Source organism: Rhinolophus hipposideros (assembly GCF_964194185.1).
Source record: "Rhinolophus hipposideros genome assembly, chromosome: 16".
Lineage (NCBI taxonomy): Eukaryota > Metazoa > Chordata > Mammalia > Chiroptera > Rhinolophidae > Rhinolophus > Rhinolophus hipposideros.
Genome location: NC_138062.1, coordinates 40588443 through 40608190, shown reverse-complemented (window position 1 = coordinate 40608190; position 19748 = coordinate 40588443). Strand labels below are relative to the sequence as shown.

The following is a 19748-nucleotide window of genomic DNA, read 5'->3' as shown; positions in this document are numbered from 1 at the left end:
CTAATTGGAACTTGAATGAATTAACCAGACAGGAAGCTTGCTGCATACCTCAGCCCCTTTCTGGGACTTGAGAATTTACAGGAATTGGAGTGAAAGGGTGCATTTCACACCTTCGGGACAGATAACCATCCCAAGTGGCCAGATGTAGAAAGACATTACATGGACCCACAGTAGCCCCAGGATTATTTCGTGTTTATCTGGCTAATCTTTGCTGAGCAGGTGTGAGCCAATTAAACAGATCCCCCCGCCCCCCATGGCTGCTTGAGGGCCTAGATTATGTAGAGATTGATGCTATGTTGTTTGATCTCAAAGCCACCTAGATGTTTGGTTTGTCTGTGCTCTTTGGTCGTAGCCTGTGCACCTGCGTGGGCAACCTTTCAGAGTTGACCCCTAGTAGATTGCTCAGGATCAACTGGACCAGCCTTTTCCCCCCTCTGCGGGGATTCTTACAAAGCCAAGGGGCCCAGCCCAAGGCCTGTCAATTGCTAGCCCCAAGAAGAGAGGCCTTGAATGCTGTTTTAGGTATGACTAGTATTTCTGACTGGGGAGTCAAGACTCCCTTGAGTTTTTAACTCTGATTCCGGAGATTTTCTCCGTGACTGGGTTCCCCCTTCTTTGGGGGCAGAAGTTTTCCTTTCTTTCGTTCCTCCTGCTTCTCCAGATCATCACCTCGCTTTTTGCCTCATGATGAGCCTCATAATTCTTTGGGCTCTTTGGGCGCTGTGATCCCAATAGCTTTTCCTCAACAGATATGCAGGCACCAACGAAATGCGACCACCCCCCAGCCCCACAAATGGGTGTAGGTGGGCGTGACTGTTAAAGAGGGCAGTGCCTTAGGTTGGACCATTTTTTGGCCTCAACTTGCGGTTGCCATTGTCCATTGTCCCCTGCCCCCAAGTTCCTTGTGGCCCGAAGGCACAAACGGACGGTTCAGGCGAGGGTTTCCCATCCGCAGCAGCGTCCTGCGGCCTTCCCTGGCTGCCTCACTTCTCCACTGGGAGAAGGAAGGGCGTCAGACTTTCGTTTCCAGCTTCCAGCCCAGCGCCTGCCCTCGGACATTTCCAGTCTCGCCTCGGGCCCGTGTCCCTCCCCGCCCGCGGGGAGCCCGCCGGACGCCCCAACGCCGCCCCTCTCTGGAGCTGGGCGGTGCCGCAGCGAGCCCTCCCCTTTCCTCCCCGCTCCCTTCCCTCCGCTCTCTGCCATTTGAATTCCCCCGTCGACTCCAGGGCGGAGGCCGAGTGAGCCTTCGCGAAAGGCGAGGGCGGCGGGAGGAGGGCTCCGGCGCCCCTCCCGGGCGGTGCGGCGCCGGCCGGCGGTGCAGTCGCGCGCTCGCCGCCAGCGAAGCCATTGGCTCCGCGCAGTCACCCCACGCGGGGCTGCAGCGGCGGCCTCCGCGGATTGGCGCGCGGGCGGGCATCCACCGGGGCGCGCGCGAGCGGGTGCGTGCCGCCCGAGCTGCACCGAGGCCCACCTACTCCGTGCTGGGCGCCCCCTGTCCCCAATGGTCACCCCACCATTGTCCCTGCGTTGCAGATGCTGCCCTTGGGGCTGCAGCCCGCCACAGTCCCGGATGCCTTGGCCTAGAGAAAGGGCGCGAAAGGCGCGTCCCCCGCGCGGGCGCCCGCCCCACCGCCGCCCTCCGCGGCACACTGCAGCATTTCGCGCTCTCGCTCCGCTCCCCTTCCCTCCCGGCCTGCCTTATTTGCATATTCCACGATTGTGGCCAATCAGGGCTCGTCTCTCTCGAAGCGGATGGCTTTTGCCTGGGAGGAAAGGGAGTGGCTGGCGGCGCATGCGCCGCGGTGGCCGACTTGAACCGAGGCTTTTATTGCTGTAGTTTATTTCCACCCCCTTCCCTCCTGTTCTCGCTCTCTCTTTCTTTTTTTTCCGCCCTAGCTGGGGCTGTGTTGGAGAAGAGGAAGAGCGACAGAGGATTGCATTTATCCTTTACGTTCCTGGAATTTGCTATCAGCAAGACCAGCTTAAGCGTTGCACCTTTTTCCATCCTGCAAAAACAAAACAAAAATACCAAGTCTCTTTCCTGGCATTTTTTTGCTTTAAAGCTGCCCTCTTGAAATTAATTTTTTCCCAGGAGAGAGATGTCTTATCAGGGGAAGAAAAATATTCCACGCATCACGGTGAGTTTGGTACTTGGTAAATCTGCGGTCGGCCAGCAAGCAACCTTTTGTGGGACAGAACATCTAAGGAATTTTTTAAAAAGAGGGGGAGGAAGAGGGACCCAACTTTCCCCCCCCAGCCCCCGGTTGCTAAAGAAAGCGATCGTGGTGGTGGGAGACGCAATAATATAGAATTGTAAGCCACATCATTTGTAAGGCATTAAAATAGGAGCGTTGAGTGCTTTAAGGGCGACCTGGGTAGCGCGCCAGACCCGCTGTATCCTTTTATTGTCAGCAAGATGCTGCAGTGCTGGCCTGCGGGGTGTCAGCAAATGGATGCCAGATTGAATATGCATGGTTGAAGCTCGGATATTGTTCTCCGGACTGCGTGCTGCGAGGCTGGACTCCAGGAGCTGGATGAGGAGATGGGAAATGGATTCTCCCTGAGTCTCCCGCCCCCACCGTAAAGGGCTTTCTGGAGCCTTCCTCCGGTTCCTTAGAAAAAGGAGCGGGTTTCAGCCTGGAGCCGTAATGACAGCAGAGGGATGCTGAAAGGGCAGGGTGTACCAGGATGATGTGGAAACGGGAAGGAAAAACAGGGACGCGGTGATGAGCGGAGAAAGGTGGGGACCAGGCGTGGGCTTTTTGTTGACCAGGGACCGGTGTTTGGTGGCTCTCTTGGCTTTTCCGCCGTCTGGTTCGAGGCTGGGACCCTGGCAGGGCTTTGGGCTCTCTTTCTTGTCTCTTTCTGCCTCTTCTGCAGCCCGGGAGACGTCTGTGTTGGCGCATACAAAGCGGGCTGGGAGGGTGGGCGTTGGGGACAGCGCCGAGCCGGGCTCAGGGAGGTAATGGCGCTGCGCGACGCGCGAAGCAGATGGCCCGTCCCGGCCTCGGCCAGACAATAATCACGGCGGCTGGAGGTGCCGGCGCAGCCCTGGGGCCTGGTGTGGTTAGTTTGTAAATCACGAAAAACACAGCTAAGCGATGAATTGGCGATGCTTCAGCGCTGAACACAGGTTCTTGCTCCCACCGCTCCCCTGCCGCCAACCCTCTCCCCATCTTTCCAGGAAAAACCTCGCCAATCCTAGTTCTCAACATCCCCAAATGAAGCCCTGGGGAGGGAGGGAGAAACGCGAGAGAAAAATTCATTGTTATATAATGATGTGCAATTGCAAATGGCCAGCTGATTGCTGGGTAGAACCCAGGGCTGAGGCAGAGACCCCTGGAATCTTTGAAAAGTGCAGATGTGTTCATCTGGATTTGAGGGCGCGCTTTCGTTCTGGTTTCCTTCTTAGCCACGGGAACCCGGGCTTCCTCTGGATACACAACGGCACACCCATCTGCAGGAGAGAGATGTGAAAACAAACGCACAGGGGAGGGGGCGTGTGCCCGGGAGGATTTTATAGGACGAGCTAGACAGTTCTACAGCGAGGGTGGATACGAGCTTTTTCTGGAAAGCCAAAGACCCAAGACCCCCCAAGGGCAGTGCGCGATGGGACCCCACGTTCTGTGTTCTCTGATGGGAGTTAGGAGTCTGGGTAGTGGGGGGGGGGGTGGAGATTTGCTGCAAGCCTCAAATGATTTGCTGTCTTCATGAATGAAAAAGGCAGTTTCGTTTTGACAGTGTGGGGAGAAAAAAATTCAAAAAGCAAAAAACAAGACCGATTTTTAAAAGAGCGCCCCCTCTACTCTTTAAAAAAATTTGGTTGCGTGATGTAGGACCTATAGCATGGTTTCCCTCTGTCCATCATCATGGCCAGCCTCTTATGTAAGAAGCCTTCTGGAAGGCACTAGAATGAACGGGGCTGTGATGTTTCATTTTTTTTCTGGGTGTGATGTTGGCTCCGGATTCGCAGTGATGGCTGAGACAAGTACCACCCCGCTAAGAGAGCAGGTGGTGAAGGGCAGTGCTTCTCTTTGCCTCCCTAGCTGTATTCATTCCATCAAAGCCGAATACAGAGAGAGAGGGGGAGAGCTGAGAAGACAGGAAAGTGCACTGGATTATTAGGTAACCTTGAGCAAGTGGCTTAACCCCTCTGAGCCTCAGTTTTCTTTATGTCATGAGAATAAGGATCTGGCTCCATACGCCTCAGATTTGTTGTGAAGCTTGGGTGACATGGTGTACACGACAAGATTTTGTAAAGGTCTTTACATTTACTTTATACAAGTGCAGGAATTTTTGACTGTTTTATTTCCACTAACTTTCCAAAGTCTACAGCAAGATGAAGGACCGACACTAAAGTGTACAAAATTTAAATCATCTTAACTGGTTTTCATTATGTTAGAGAAACTATAAACACTTTCTAACCCCATGTGCGCATTTATGTACAAAAGTATCTTTACTCCTGGGTCTGTCATAGTTTATATATATTTTTTATTACAGATTCGCTATAATTTTCTTGGTAGGTGCTAACTATAAATAGTATGTGCTGAGAATGTTGTTTTGTAATTTTGAGTTAGCCATTGTCAAAATGAATATCATCCTTTGAAATGTTTTGCATATTAAAAGGGCAGTTTGTGGTTCCACTTATTACATTTCAACACAGTCTGAAATAGCGTTGAATAGGTGATACACATTGAACACAGGATTTTAACTTTGCATTCCATTAATAGCCTGAGTCATAATGTAACATTTCTGTGCATTCCTGGCCCTCATGTGCTGCTTATCATATATTTTGTTGCAATTAAAATATAAGTGTATTAACGATCTCTAGTGGTGTTAGATTTTAGAACCTGCCATCTCATCTACTTTATTATAAAACTACTTTTTTCTTAACAGCTTAATAGTTAAAATGGTGCACACTTGAAGTGTTTTTTCCCTGTTTTCTGCAATCGCTGTGATTTACCTTAAAGAGAAATACAAATATAAAGAACATACTGAATTGGAACCTTGTTATGGAGGAACCAAGTGTGTTTGTGTAGTTTCCCATGACAACAGACGTTTGGTTAATTTTCCCCGACACAAACCTTGCCAAGAATTGACTTCCCTACATGTGGGTGTATTTGTTTAAAAAATGAAGTTTATCCTAAAGACATTTTAAAAAGTATTGTCTTTGGAAAGAGGGTTTTTTGTTTGTTTGTTTGTTTGTTTTTTGTTTTTTTTAACCTATAATAAGCTTTGAGCTTTGCCATTGTGTTTTGACTCATGAGGTGATGAATAAGTTGCCACATACAGGTTCACTTTTGTCACTGAACCTTTCCAAAATTGGCTCATTTTGAGCATCACTTTGAGTAGGGAAAATGTGTCCTGAACTCATTTGTTTTAGTATCAATGTTTCTCATGGGTCCTGTATACATTGTGACCTTATTATATCTTTGTTTCAGAGTGATCGGCTTCTGATCAAAGGAGGTAAAATCGTTAATGATGACCAGTCATTCTATGCAGACATATACATGGAAGATGGGTTGATCAAGTAAGTGTAACATTGTATAGATGTGTACCTTCCAGTATTCCCAAGCATTACCTACGAGTCACACACATAGTATCAAGCTTCCGTGACTTCAGAGTGACTTAATATCTGTTTAAGCCCGTTTTGATTGGTGGTAATTAGTGAATTTGAAAGCCACAATTAAATGCACACCCATTTCCTTACGCATAATGTAATTTACTATTTTTTAACCAGGTGACACAATATCTTCTTGTTGCCAGCTCACATACTTGGTTTAGGATCTATTGAAATATTAAAGGTTTTTTTTTAGAATGTAGTTGTTTGGATGGCTTGCCCAGTGGAAGGACACAAACATGGAGTACAACTGCTTTTAGCACATCTGCTTTCTGAATCAAGAATCCAAGTGGTTAGGGCCAAAGGACACCAAATTAATTACCAAGTAACACAGACAAAATACTGCCTCATCCCCAAGGGAATTTTAGGTTTCATTCTGTAAGAGCAAACAAACACCAATAAGACTGCCCTTATGTTTATTGTGTATTGTGTTACTAACAACAGAGCAGTTACTGCTTTAGGGTGTTTTTGGACTCTAGAGGGTTAAGTGAGCTGACTACATACCAGTATCCTCGTGCCCTTCTGACTGGGACAGCTCACAGGGCTCTGGAGAAACAGCACATCTGTTTAAAGACAAACACTGTAGCAAATGACATCTTTTGAATAAGCAGCATTCATCAAATACTATAGCAAACCAGTCCCGAGGAGTGGAAAACTAGAGTGGATGTGTCTGTTGCCTGGAAACTCACACCCAGATTTATGAACCTAAAATAGGTCTTCCCATTTTCACGTTTAATGTTTTCTCCATGTGTGTTTGCTTGTGACAGTCTCAGCTCCAGGCTCTCAAATACCATGACTTGCCTGTTCCATTTTCCCCTAGTTAGCAGTCTGTATGGTCTGGTCTAGCAGAAAGACACCAGCCTGTAAGTGAGCAAGCCTGCTATTTCTAGTCATCACTAATTTGCTTTTGAACTTTTATCAATTCTTCCTTGATCACTTAAAAAAAAAAAACTGATAGGAAGATGTAGCAGAGATATTTTTTAAAAATTGGAAATCAGTGCATGTCCCCCAGCATAATGAATATTAATTTTTTTTGCTCTCTTATTACCCGAGTTGATAATCCCATACTTCCAGATTTTTAAATCATTTCAATCATAGTATGCACTTTTTTCCCCCTTTGTTTTGTTCTACCTTCACCCTTCCACCTCCATTTTCTCTATGTTGCAAAGGATATCTATATTTGTAAAGTGCAGCCGGGTCTGGAGGAAATTGCTGTAGGATAATTAGCTCAGCTGTGTGTGTTATAGAGTATATGTAGTGGGCATTTTCTGTAAATATCTTGGGGCCTTGTTATCATTTGATCTTAGGGATTTTCTGGTAACCGAGCCTCCTTGATCAGGCCTCTGATGCCTTATTTGAATGTTGTTTTCTAGTAAGGGCTGCATTGCCTCTTAATTGGAAGTAGGGAATGGGGAGTAAATATATTATGAATGATCACAGGAACTGGAAGAGTCTTGGGAACACAGGGGCAGGTAATTGAGGGGTTGGAGGAAATGTCTGTCAGATCCCATTTGATTTGAGGACATTTCATTTACCACAGTCGTCACCCACCCTGTTTATTTAGGCAAATAGGAGAAAACCTGATTGTGCCAGGAGGGGTGAAGACCATCGAGGCCCATTCCAGGATGGTGATTCCTGGGGGGATCGACGTTCATACCCGCTTCCAGATGCCTGACCAGGGAATGACTTCCGCCGATGACTTCTTTCAAGGCACCAAGGCAGCGCTGGCTGGGGGAACCACCATGATCAGTAAGACAGCTTAAAAATAATTATCTTAGTGCTTGGGAACTTTTATCGTTTGAGAATGAGTCTGTGCTGTTTGCCTCTTCTCAAAGTTGCCGAACCGAGCAGTGGCCTTGCTCTACCACTCCAGGGGGTGGGGTGGGCCAGTGGTTGTCTCCTTTCCTTCCTCACATTCTCTGTCCAACTCTGAGTTCTCCTGTTGAACTTGAGAATATGGTTCTAGAGAATTTTGGTAGGATAAAAGGAGTGGATTCTTCCTTTCTTTGCTTGAGAACTTTTGTCTTCCTTAGCCCCAAAATGTGACCTGATTGTGGTTGTTTTGAAAACACAGCATTCGGAGTAATCTCCAGGGCTATTATTATAGTTTCGAATCTTTGCTCATAAGTATTTTTTGATTTTTAAAGAATTCCTGGCGGTGAATCTTCTCGGAATGAAGATGGGGTATAGCAAATGTTCCATCAGGAATCTTTATTCTACTGACAAGAAAATCAAATGGGGGCAATACTTCCAGGCCTGAGTTTGACATACATGGAATTGGGCAGTCCTGTTTGGAGAAGGACCCATAGCTCATATTAATTTTCATTTAGGTTAGAAAACTGCTCCCACCAACAGCTGGAGTGCAAACATGCAGAAAGAAGCCATTGAAACGTCCTTCATGCCTTGCTCTGAAGGGATTTATACTTTTCATTTGGCCACATCTAATGTATATTTCCTGGGGTTCATAGCGTACATGTTAGGAGTTTGCTTGTGAATGGTGAGTTTCCAACATGCCTGCTGATTGTCCCTTTGAGAAATATTTTGTTTTTGTGGAGGTAGGCAAGATGCACAGTGGGGCCTATCAGACACATTTAAAAACATTTTTTTATCCAAGAGTGAACGTCAACGTACAGTCTGTCTTAAGAGCTAACAGTTCGTTTCAGAAGAGGGTCAAAATGAAAGGAACTCAGGTATTGATGATATCCTTTAGGAAAAGCAATCTTAACTTGTTATTTTTCACAGTGATGGTCTCTTGACCTGTGACTTAGGGTCTGTCTCTAAGCTTCCTCTTTTCTATCCTACCACCTACAAGAATGTTGCCCAGCCATCCCCTCCTAGTCTGAACTCCCCTACATTTTAAATCACACACTCACCTTCTCATGTTCTCTCAGTCCGGCACACATCATCTTCTAACCTAGTGGGTGCCATTTTCAAGGGGGGCCCTCCACATCTACCTGGGGACTCTGTTCTGCCATTTTGAGTAGTGTCTGTCAGGACTCACTTGGCATCACCGGGCATTTCCGCCCCTCCTCCAGGGCTGGCTGTAGAGCCACACCGGAGCTTGGAGAATCATAGACTATTTGGTGTCAGCCTGGAAGGTCAAGCCAAGGTTATAATCTGCCTCAGTTTTGGAGTTCATATGGGGGCCCTGTAGGCCCTTACCTTGGTCACAGTGTTAGTAAGCCACAACTAATATTTCCTGAGTGAGTGGTCAGTGATGTCTGTCCTTGGGGGAAATGCCCTCCAGACAGGAGTCTGCCGTTCTGGTCTCCCTCTAACACTAACTCGCTGTGTGACCTTGGGTAAGTCACCTTTGTGCTAGGTGACTCTGGATGAACTTTCTAGCTTCCACATTTGGCAAGTCACTGAGCTCAGAGACAGAGCTTGCCTCGAATCAAATGCACTTTGTTCAACAGATACAGAAAAGCCCTGTTTTGTTCTCATGTACTTGAAAGACCCCATCAGTCTATTTCTCCTAACTCTGTCATTCCTGAATGTGCCTCTGCACTCCTCACACGTGTCCCATTCTTTGGTTCCTCTCTTGCTGCTTTTCCCTTTTCTGCTTTCCTTCCCCTTCTGCCATCGCCAGGTGGGCATCTCCCTTTGTACCGATGTCCTGACTTTCTCTTCGGCCTTCTTTCTCAGTGGCTTGGGCGTCTTTCCCTTCATTCCAGGTGATTCCTTCAGTGCAAGGATGAGGGACATCCCCAGGAGTCCAGCACCTGGCCTATGGGGCCCAGAAGAGTCAGTACATGCCCTATGGCAAATGCGAATGAGGGAGAAGTGAAACGTCAGACTGCCCACCCAGCTCAATTGGGCAGAATGTGATCACATTTTAATGCGGGGTGTGTAACACAGTCAATTAGGCTGAAGAGTAGGAGGATTGAATGAACAAACCCCAAAGAATAAAAGTCATCAGAGGTGGTGGGGATGTGGTCGGAGTTGTCAGACTCCAAACTCCACTGCTTTTATAGCTTGAGAAAAATATTAACTACTCTTGCAAATAACCAGCTGAGGTTACTATAGAATTTCCATTCGTCTGCCCTTCCCTCAGGACATAAGTGGTATAATGCAGACGAGGAAAGCAGGATTTTTTCCTGCTTGCTGAGCATACATTCTGCATTGCTTCAAGTGAGTGAGTGGCCGGGGCCGCTTTTCAGAGAGGGAGCCTTGCAAAAAGGAGCTAGTTGAATGTGACTTTATTGGTACCTATGACTTGTCAATTCTTTAATGAGTATTGAGGCCAGAAATAAATGCTTGGGACGCTTGGAAGAGATTCAAGTGCAAACTCGCAGAAACAAGCCACTGAAGTAAATTGGTACAATACAGCCCACCTCCCCTTCCTCCCGCCTTTCTGAGTGTTTCCAAGCTGTGTCACCTGCCCCTGCTGTGTGTCTCCCATGTCTGTGGGACCTGGAGGATTCGTTTCTGTCTGAAATGGCACTGCCTGCAGAGGAAAAGGCAGGCGAATATTCCCAGTTTGAAAATGGAGGTGACACGTCAGCAGCAGAAAATAATATTATTGTCGTCAAACAGAGCCTCCTATTGAGACTTCCACAGTGAGACCTTTGTAAGGGGTACTCAGTGCAGGGCAGAGGGAGCACCCTTGGCCCTTTCCATCTTGTGGGTGGGCAGAGGCTCCAGACGTGCCCTGTAGGCGGCATCCAGACCGGCTGAGGGGTTTCAGTCATCTCATCTGGCAAAGGAGGAAAGCTGTTAGAAAGATCGACTTGGAGACATCAGAACAGCACCTGGCTGTCGTGGTGAGCACTCGGATGAGGCAGTTACTATTCCATCTCACGTGAGGTGCCAGCAACCCCCCATCCCTGTCGATGCTCCCCGCCTCCCTCCCCCATCTCTACTTTCTCTCCAGAGGCAGAGAAAAGAGGCTGCCGCTGCAGGAGGGTCTGACCTGAACATTTGCTGGGAGCGTGGCTTCTCCAAGCGTGGTCAGCAGACTGTGTACCCCGGTGTCACCTGGGGCACATCCTAGGCCCCACCCCACCTATTGAAGTAGGAGGGAGTCTGCTGGTGGGATCTGTGGATCTGCATTTGAATCTGTTGTGTGAAAGCATGGGGGTCCATGGCAGAGCTGCAGACTCTAGGCTCCAAAAACCTACAGCTCAGACGAGAGCCTCACTGTCATTGCTACTAACCTGAACTCAAGGCTTTGCTAGAGGGCATGGAGTCCTGGGCACAGCACACCCAGGGGGCATCCTCCCCTGCCCCTGGGCGCCACCATGCAGCAGGGATTAGGATGGGACTTGATCACAGAGAGGGTGAGGACAGGTGGTGGCCGCAGCTCTGGAAGGGTCCTCTCTCCTGAACTCTGGACTTGTCACTTCCCTTCTAGAGGTGGCTCCCAGATGTGCCTCAGGCACCTCCCTGCAGCCATCTCCAATCAGACTCACCATTTCTCCCGTACTCTTGCCTCTCTCCTGGCGCCCAGCTCCACAGAGGGCTGCCCTTGTGGTTGTGCTGGCTTGAACCCACAGAGTCACCCTGTGCCGAACTGAGTCAGTTTTGTGTCTGTGTTACCTATCACACCCGTTCCTTTACTGCCCCGTCTCAGACTTCTGTCTTCTCCCAGCCTTCTGAGAAGTCTCACTGCCCCTGCTGTGCTGCCTCTGCAGCCCGGGCTCTTTCTCCAGCACGGCCCAGCGTGGATCATGCCTCTCCCTTCTCTGAGGCCCTCAGCACCTCCTCTTGGTTCTGAGACTGTGGCCCAAGTGCAGAGTCCTCCATGATGTGGCCCAGTCCTGCTGCCCGGCCTAGACTCGCCTTGTCATTAAGCCGGAGATGCCCTTCCTTTCTTGCCTCTGCTCCTGGCACTCTTCATTAACCATTCATGGCCCAGCCTAGGTGCCACCTTTGTTCCGAAGCCACTGCTCAGCCCCGTTAACTATAATCTGCTGTTTCTTTGCATCTTGGCCAACCTTGGGTTTTCCCCCCTTGACCGTTTTGACATCCATCCTGCGTTACAGTTTGATCAAGGTTCCTCTGTCTCTTTCATTTTAATATTCCCTACCCACCCAGCAGTGTCACTCCTGAGATACTCCATTAATGTCTGCTATTGCATGCATGCATGCATGAATGAATGAATGAATATACTAATGGGATTTGGTTTTCTGCTTCATCTGAATGTGATGCTAGACAACTGAGAATCCTAGCCTGGGAGTCTGATGTTAATTGTGTCTGCTGCCTCTTCAGCCGTGCCCCCATTTCTGCTGCTCAGCCACTGGGTCCCTGCAGTGGGCTGCTCTGTTGCAGCCGCTGGAGAAGAGAGGCAGGAGGGGAAAGTCCAGAGCCCCCATGTCAGCCTGAGGTTGTGGATGGGGCTCCCTCCCTCCGCCTGGATTGTTGGTTTGGAAGGCAGTGGGAATAGCAGCTCTTGCTGGCCCTCCTGTGAGAGAGCTTGCATATGTGAGCATATGAGAGCTGTGAGAGAGAGAGCACAGGGTCAGATCTGTTTGAGAAGTGGCCCTCAGCACCACAGCAGACTCAGCACTCATTTCCTAAAACCCCTTGGGCTTGTCCTAGTTCTTTCTAGAGAGCCTCGCCCGTGGAGGCAGGAGGCCCGAGACACAGGCGAGCTGGCTTTTCATACCCTGCGGGCTGGGCTTTCCTGAGCAGACGTGGCTCCGTGTCACTGTGGCACATGCACTGCTTGTTATTTTTTCATCCATGTGGCAGTTGGGTTTGCTCCCTGTGTCTGACAAGTACACATGTGTGAACACACACACACACACACACACACACACAATAATGTGAATGTGTCTGTAATTGATACTTTGATTATTCCCTTTGCATCATTCATTTGACTCGGGGTAGAAAGTGTTTACATAAAAGGCTGACTACATCAAACTGAAGTTTCAAAGTCCAGGACCAGAGTTATCGCCACAAAATCTGCCCGTGGCCTGGCGATTAGAAAGCCACGTTATCCAATGGCTGTTGGTGTGGGCACTTTCTGTCTGCCCCTCCTCGAGTCTCCCCAGGCTCCACAGGGGCGAGGTCACACATTTTGCCTAAAGACATGGGTGGGTGCCTTCTGCAAGCAGACACCCCAGGACGGGGCTCGCTCAGGTGTCGCAGATCTCCACCACGAATGGCTTGATTGGAAGAATCCATCCACTCTTGAGGATATTTTGGGCTCATCACCGAATTCCTGGTGCTGAGCAGAGGAAGAATGTGAAAACAATGATGAGTCCTGAGAAATAGCACAACTGTACCCAGAGGCCCAGCATGCGACACATGCTTGTCTCATGATGGAGGCTACTCTGTTGGGCTCGAACCACCAGCCTCCTAGCCCGGTGGGGTTTAGGGTCTTCCTAGCCCCTTCCAGAAGCGAGGACATTCCTGTTTGGCTCCCTAAACCCTATGTGATGGACATTGTGGCAGTAATCTTCATCTGCTTAGTGGTTTCTTACTAGGTTCCTGACTTGAGAGCTGGCAGCTTTAGAAATCACCCCGTCCCCATGAAGGAGGTGGGTTTTCTCACCTCTGAAGATGGAGCCTGCATCCTACGCGATCCAGTTCTGACTCTGCCTGTGGGTGTTGTACACAGAGCTTGGAGAGTCTCCGTACTTGGATTCTTCCCGAGCCTGTTCTCTGACTTTCCGTAGACAGGATACGTGCAGCCTGTTGGGAACTTGCTGTCAGTCCTGTTGCCCAGAATGACAGCTAGAGCCAGGAGAGGCATGGGGGAAGTGGAAATGTGGGGCTCCATAAAGTCTTCCTAGTCTTTGGACATGAGGCACGGCGTTTAGCAGTCAGTATTCCATGGCCTCAGGGTTCCACGTGGCTAGAGGAGAGCCTACATAACACTCACATGTCCAAGGACGCCCTTGTTCTGTGTCCCCCCACCCCCCCCCCACACACTACCTGGCAGATGAGACTGATAAAGGCAGTCCTGCTCTGGCTGGAATGGTGTGCTGTGGAGGAACCCAGATGTTCACCTCCTTTCTCCCTGTCTTCTCCCTCATGGCAGCCCCTCCGCCTCTGGGGAACCCTAGGGCCTGGGAAAACACAGCTGGGAAACCACCCCATCCCTTTACTGCTTTCCCCCATTGCTTACCTTCCCTCCAAAGCATGGTCCCTGCACAGCTCCCATGCTGAGTTGCAGGGAAAAAGGGTGATTAAAAGGGACATACCCACTTAGTCATTAAGGAAAATAACAACACTGTACGTTTTCAGTGGGTTTGTTTAATAATACCTCCTTCTGTTTATGACAAACCTGAACAGAGTACCCATTTCATTTTCCCTGCCTAGGTTTGCATTCGTTTGCTTTTCGTGAGAGCCCGTAATAGGTGAATACTCTATCTTTAAAAAATTAATGCTACACCATATTTTAAAGGAAAAAATGACTAATTTTTGGGAGTGGTTGGCCAAGGGATTTGCGTTTTCCTACCTACTGTCCATAACTCTGGCCCCAAATTACTCCATTTGGGGCTCTCTCCCCTTCTTTCTCTTTTTCCCTCTTTGAGAAGATCTTCCTATTTCTTCTCGGGGGAGAAGGATTATTTATTTGTTTGGGTTTTGAGGGCTGTGCCTCTGACTTGCTGCTGTTGTTGGGTGAAGCCATTTACCCAAATTCCTTGCTTTTAGTCCGTCTTAACGGCCATGGTAATGATACAGGGGCATTACAGTGAGTAGAAATTAGAGTTTTCTCTGGTTAACCCATTTGGGAGGCTTTCTTTGACTGTGACTAAATGTTCCCCTAATGATAGAGAGAGGGCAGTGGGGGTTGGGTCTTTGTGGCCCAGGCTGACTGGAGGGAATTTTGCAGTGAGCCAGTGCTGTAGTTACACACCTCGAGAACGTGCTAGAATCCCCTGGGGAGTTTTCATAAGGTACAGAGACAGGAACTTCTGATTTCTTTGTTCTGGTGGGCCTGGGTGCGTCGGTAATTTTAAGCTTCTGCCATAAGGGATAGCCAGCTTTAAAAAGCCATGGAGCTAAGGTGCTTGCTCCAACAGCTGGACTTCTGCTGAAATTGAATGTCTGACAAGGTTTTCTAAAAGCTGGAGGTGTCACATCTCTGCCCTGTTCCCTTTAGGAAGAAAGGCGGATTACATCGTCCTGACCTGGGGTGGGTGGATTCTGCAGCCAGGTGCCCTCCTGGCACTTATGAAGCAGCGTGGGCAGAGCGAAGGGCCTCCTCCTTCAGTTGCTGTTCTTGGTGTCCTCTGGTTTTACCTGGCTGAATAGGGCACTGGTTAGGACATGGAGGTGGTGGCACGAGAGAGGGTGAGCAGGAATAGGGCTGGGCGGTGGCATGAGAGGGAGTGCGGAAGGTGGAGTGAAGCTGGAACCAGGACTGCTGTCCCCAGCTTCCTGGGCCACCTGCTGCGCTGGTTTCCCTGAGAAAACCCTACTCTCTTTAGGTTGAACTAATAGTGTTTATGACCTAATCTGCCTCTAATGATAGGTCAGAATTGGAATCCTTCCTTGTGGGGAGCCTGTGAGGGAAAAATCCAAAGAGTCTGGTAATAACATAGAATCATAGGCTCTTCAGGCAACCACTGAGATCTTCTGTCTCCGCTTCTCTCCCAGCTGGATAAAATTTACTGGACCATGCTTCAGAGGGTGAGCTCGTAAGTAATGCTGTGGGACAGGAAGGGGGCGTTCCACGGATCGGAAGGTCTAAGCTCGGTTTCTCTTTCTAGTACTTTCTGTTTGAGTGTGACTAATGTATTTCTAGATGGCCATTTCCACATCTGTAAAATGGGGACAATAGATTCCTATTTGTTAGGATTATGTGAAAAGTGAGATTGTTTGCGCCATACTGTTTAAAAATGATTATTATGACACTTTTGGTTACATGTGTGAATCAGTCTATCATCTATCTATCTATCTATCTATCTATCTATCTATCTATCTATTACCTATCCATCTGTTGTCTAGCTATAATCTATTTATGTCTCAATTACCTATCTACTTTATCATATATCTTATTATCTATCTTATCTACCTAGTCTATATATCTACATACTTAATCTGTTAAATATCTAAATCTGCCATCTATCTTATCTATTTAATGTATCTAATCTAATATCCATCTATCTATCTTTCTATCTGTATCTGTCAATCATCTATTGTTCATCTCTCCTGATCTAAGGATGCAGTCACATGACAGCTGATTCTAGATGGGTTAGCTCCCTTTATTGCCACTTGGTGAGATTAGAGAGTTCAAGGCTTGTTTCATCTCTAAGTCCATGTAATGGCGTTTGTTTTGAACATAGCAGGAAAAATAGCTCTGTATAATAAGCCCTTTAATATGGCTTCTTATATAGAAAAATTAAAATTTTACTTTTCACTTTATTTCTTTCCCCTCAATAACCATTGGAGAATTCGGGGCCTAAATTTCTTGACAACACACCCTGCTCTGCAGATGCGAAAGTGTCACCAGGAAACAGCTCATCAAGTCAATAACTCGTTCTAGATTTGAATTTTCAGCCAAAAAAGGAATTCTAACGAGGCCAACTTTATAATTGGTCATTACTGTGCTGTTGAACACCCGGACTGCTGGGTTTCTCCTAGTGGATTCATTATGGTCGCTTCAGAGAGGTCTGCCGTCCTCGCTGAACCTGTGCCAACATTCTCCTTCCCTTCCAGAGCCCTGCAGCTAGTGGAGCTTCCAGTGCAAGACCCAGAGGTCATTCCTCTGGCAGCACTGGTGACAAATCCTTCCCCAGTGGTTATTTCAGCTCAGGAAGCATTTAGTCAGACAGGGCCTAACATGCAGAGAAGCATGGCGTGACAGTCCTGGCAGAATGCAAGGCCCTCTCCTCTGGGCAGGCATGGTGAGTGACTCATTCCCCTTTCCTGACATCAAATGGAAGGACTGTGTCTCACCCCTCAGATGAAAGCACTGGTCCCTGACCCATTATTGGCCAGTTCTGGCAGAGACAAACGGCTGCTTTTTCTTTAACGTGCTCATCTCATGCTTCTTTCATTCAGCTGGCAGTCTTTCTCATTGGTATGTATTTGGTGCCTTGGTTCGTTAGCTGCACGAATCATAGGGGATAAAAAGGCAGGCAGAACAGATCCATAGTTAAGGCAAGAAGAGAGTTGAGTTAGAAAACTATGCCCCAGGGATTGACAGATATGTGGGGACCACTCAGCCCAGTGGAGGAGGGCGGACTTAGTATTCTAGAAGAAATGCCATGTTTGCTTCAGCATTTTAAATGCAAGCCCAACAGAGTGTCACACCTCTGGCTCAGTATTGGTGGTGTGTGTTTTAAGTATCATTTTATACCATTAGATGGGGACTTCAGCCCTTTAAGTAGGATGGACATTTAAGTTACTGCCAAATGGATGTATTTTTAAGAGTGAAAAAAAAAAAAGAGTGAAAATACACTCTTAAAATTATTAATTTTTATCCCAGGACAACAATGCAAACCAGGGCTGTCCCAGATAAACCCAGACATACGTCACTTTTCCTCTCAGGGGCTTGCATTGAATTCTCTTGTCCTCTGATGAGCTCTGAAAGGGAATGACTCAGTGGACGCTCTCTGGACCCCTCCACCGACCTGCAGAATCATAGGGAGAAGCTGCATGACTTCATCCTCTGTACATGAGATGGTTAGAAGAAAGGTACTTTGGAGAGATCAGATAGTTGATATCGTTTCTTGGGGATCTGTGCCATGAAAGCCCTGTGAACACTGTTTCTAATCCTTATGTCAACCCTGAAGATATGTGGGCTTCTCCTCAGGCCGTAAATGAGGAAATGGGAAGCCCAGAGAAGCCAGGTGACTTGCCTCATGCCACGGAGTTTGCAAGAGTTAGGGGCTAGGATTGTGATCCAAGCTCTGGGCCAATGGCACTCGCAGATCACAGGATAAAGGAACATTGTTTGCTTTTTAACCATTAAAAAGTATGCCCCTGAATGCTGCCCTGTGCCCAGCGTTGTGCCAGGTGCTTCCCAGACGCCCCAGATGCAGTACCTGGAGTTAGCGCTCAGGTGTTGGACTTAGATCCATCCCCAAGGGACAGAAAGATTTCAGTGTTTAAGCTTTCGCCTGCCCTTTGATCCAAATTTCATTGAAAAGTTTTTTGTTTTTTGTTTTCCTCCCTGTAATATAAAGGGAGAAAGTGATCAGATAGTGAACATGTCACTAAGCAAGAGCCCGTGCCCAACGGGGAGAATGCTCACCAAGACGGTGGTGTGTTGAGTATCTCTGGTCTCCCGAACAGAAGCACTGGATTGATGACCTAGATTTCCCCCTGTCTCCCAGGTGGGATTCGGAGAGCAGTTGAGAGGTGTAACTGTTGTCATGCGTTCATCAACTGAGCTTAATCCCTCTTTCTGGAGGCCCAGGAACCCATTTATTTCCACACAGGGCGGGGTCATGCTGAGCTCTGTCCTGTAAGCAGCTTCAAAGGCCATTTTGCCTGGGTCTCGTCTTTCATCAAGGTTCATTAGGCTCTGCTCTCTGCTAGGGAAACACCTCAGGCAGATGGCATTTTTTGAGGAGTCACAGCGACAGGGAGGAAAATCAAACAGTTTCTCAGAGTTGGGTTTGCTGTTCTCTGCATTGGTTTTTCCTTTATGGAAGTAATCCAAGGGGAAGAAGCATGAGGTGTAATGGAAAGAATTTGAGGCCTAAACTTCTTGACGACGCATCTTCGTGGAGCTGGGAATCAGGAGACCTTAATTCTGGTCTCCACTATGCTGCTTATTCATTCAGGCACATTGACCCACATCTCTGTCTTGCTTTTGTCAGTTGTCAGAAGGGCCTAGACCAGCCTTTCTTGCCTAACAGGGTTGCTGAGGATTCAGGGAGATGGCGGGTAGGACAGGGCTTGGGGCAGATTACATGGATGGGGGTAGTAGCCCCTTCAGCCCAGTTTTGCTCTGACACTCAAAACTTTTTATCATGACACCTGGATCCTGGATATCTGAAGGGCTAACTGGGTTTTGTGTGATTGACTTCGGCAAGCCTCTCATTTCGTTGTATATCTTTTAACTTATTTTTTCGATTATGATGGTCAGCATAGCTCCGAAATGCTTTTCTTCTGGATGTTACAGAGGCACACCTGGAGCGTCACCTAAATATCTTTTCTTGCTGAAAGCTTTCAGCTCTGTTTGTTGGTGAGTTCTTTCCCCACCTCCTCTACGAAAATGTATTTTTCCATCTTACTTTGGAAAAGGAAGATCTGCTTTACTAAATTTTATATCCTGCTTAGTGGGAGATTCAAGATACCTGATCATTTCTCCCTTTACATTGTAGAAAAAGGTACTTTTAAGTAATGGTTGGTCTGAAGGACAGGTAAAGCTTCAGTACCAAACTCTGTATTACTGGGGGATGGGTGGTAGCCTGACACCTGATTGCAAGCTCCAGGTGAGGGCTGTGGCTGGGACGTAGCGATTGTTTATTGCAATCCCCTCATTTTGCTGCTGGCAAACTAAGACCCAGGAGGTGACGTGACCTTGGAGGCAAGATTGAGCCCACTTTGGGCCCATGGTACACATTTATATCTGTACTACTACTGCTGCTTTGTGCCTCATAGCTCATTACTGATAGTGAGTGCTGGCGACAGGAAACTCACTGCAAACTCATCTCTAAGTCAAAGCTTACTTTCCCGAGAAGAGCTGAAGAAGGTGTTATCTTTCTTTGTAGTGAAGTGTGGGTTTTCATTAAATGGCAAGTCCTCTTCGTGAAAGACAGACTGGAAAAGCTGATCAATTAAAAAGAAATAGGTTCTCCTATGTAGGGGGCTGGGACGTTCTCACTTAGCTGTGTTCTCTGGGTCCTGTGGCCTGTGCAGACGGGCATTTGAACTTTTATGTCTGTGTTCTGAGAGAGGCAGGTCATCCAGAAGCAATGCTCTGTGCGACGTTTCTGCTTCTCCGACATAAATCCCCTATTTCCATGGTCTCTGGCAGTGAAAGGTGGCCTCTAGCGACCGATAGGTTTTCCATCCATGATTGTGCCAGACAATGTGACTTCCCCGGTTGTTTTCCCTCTTCATGTATTGGCTTGACCCTTTCTTTTCTTCATTCTCTTTATTCTTAAGATGTTTTGCGAAAAAACAGCCAATTACTTGTTCTTAAGGATTTAAGAAAAGATGCTGAGTAATAACAGTCTTATCAGTTTATGGTTGCTTCATTCATTCATTATTTATG

The 19748-nt window shown here is 47.8% G+C and overlaps 1 protein-coding gene across 4 annotated transcripts in view; it reads left to right on the top strand.

Moving 5' to 3' along the window:
* Positions 1-19748, top strand: part of DPYSL2 (dihydropyrimidinase like 2) — a 105039-nt gene that overhangs the window by 34617 nt on the left and 50674 nt on the right. For 2 of the 4 annotated variants that reach the window (XM_081077846.1, XM_081077845.1), the window contains 2 exons: positions 5442-5530; positions 7185-7369. In XM_081077846.1, coding sequence (XP_080933972.1) covers positions 5442-5530; positions 7185-7369 — 274 coding nt within the window. Of the gene's footprint in view, positions 1-1754; positions 2139-2429; positions 2741-5441; positions 5531-7184; positions 7370-19748 lie in introns of those variants that run through there. The other 2 variants (XM_081077847.1, XM_081077848.1) reach the window with 2 other exon arrangements.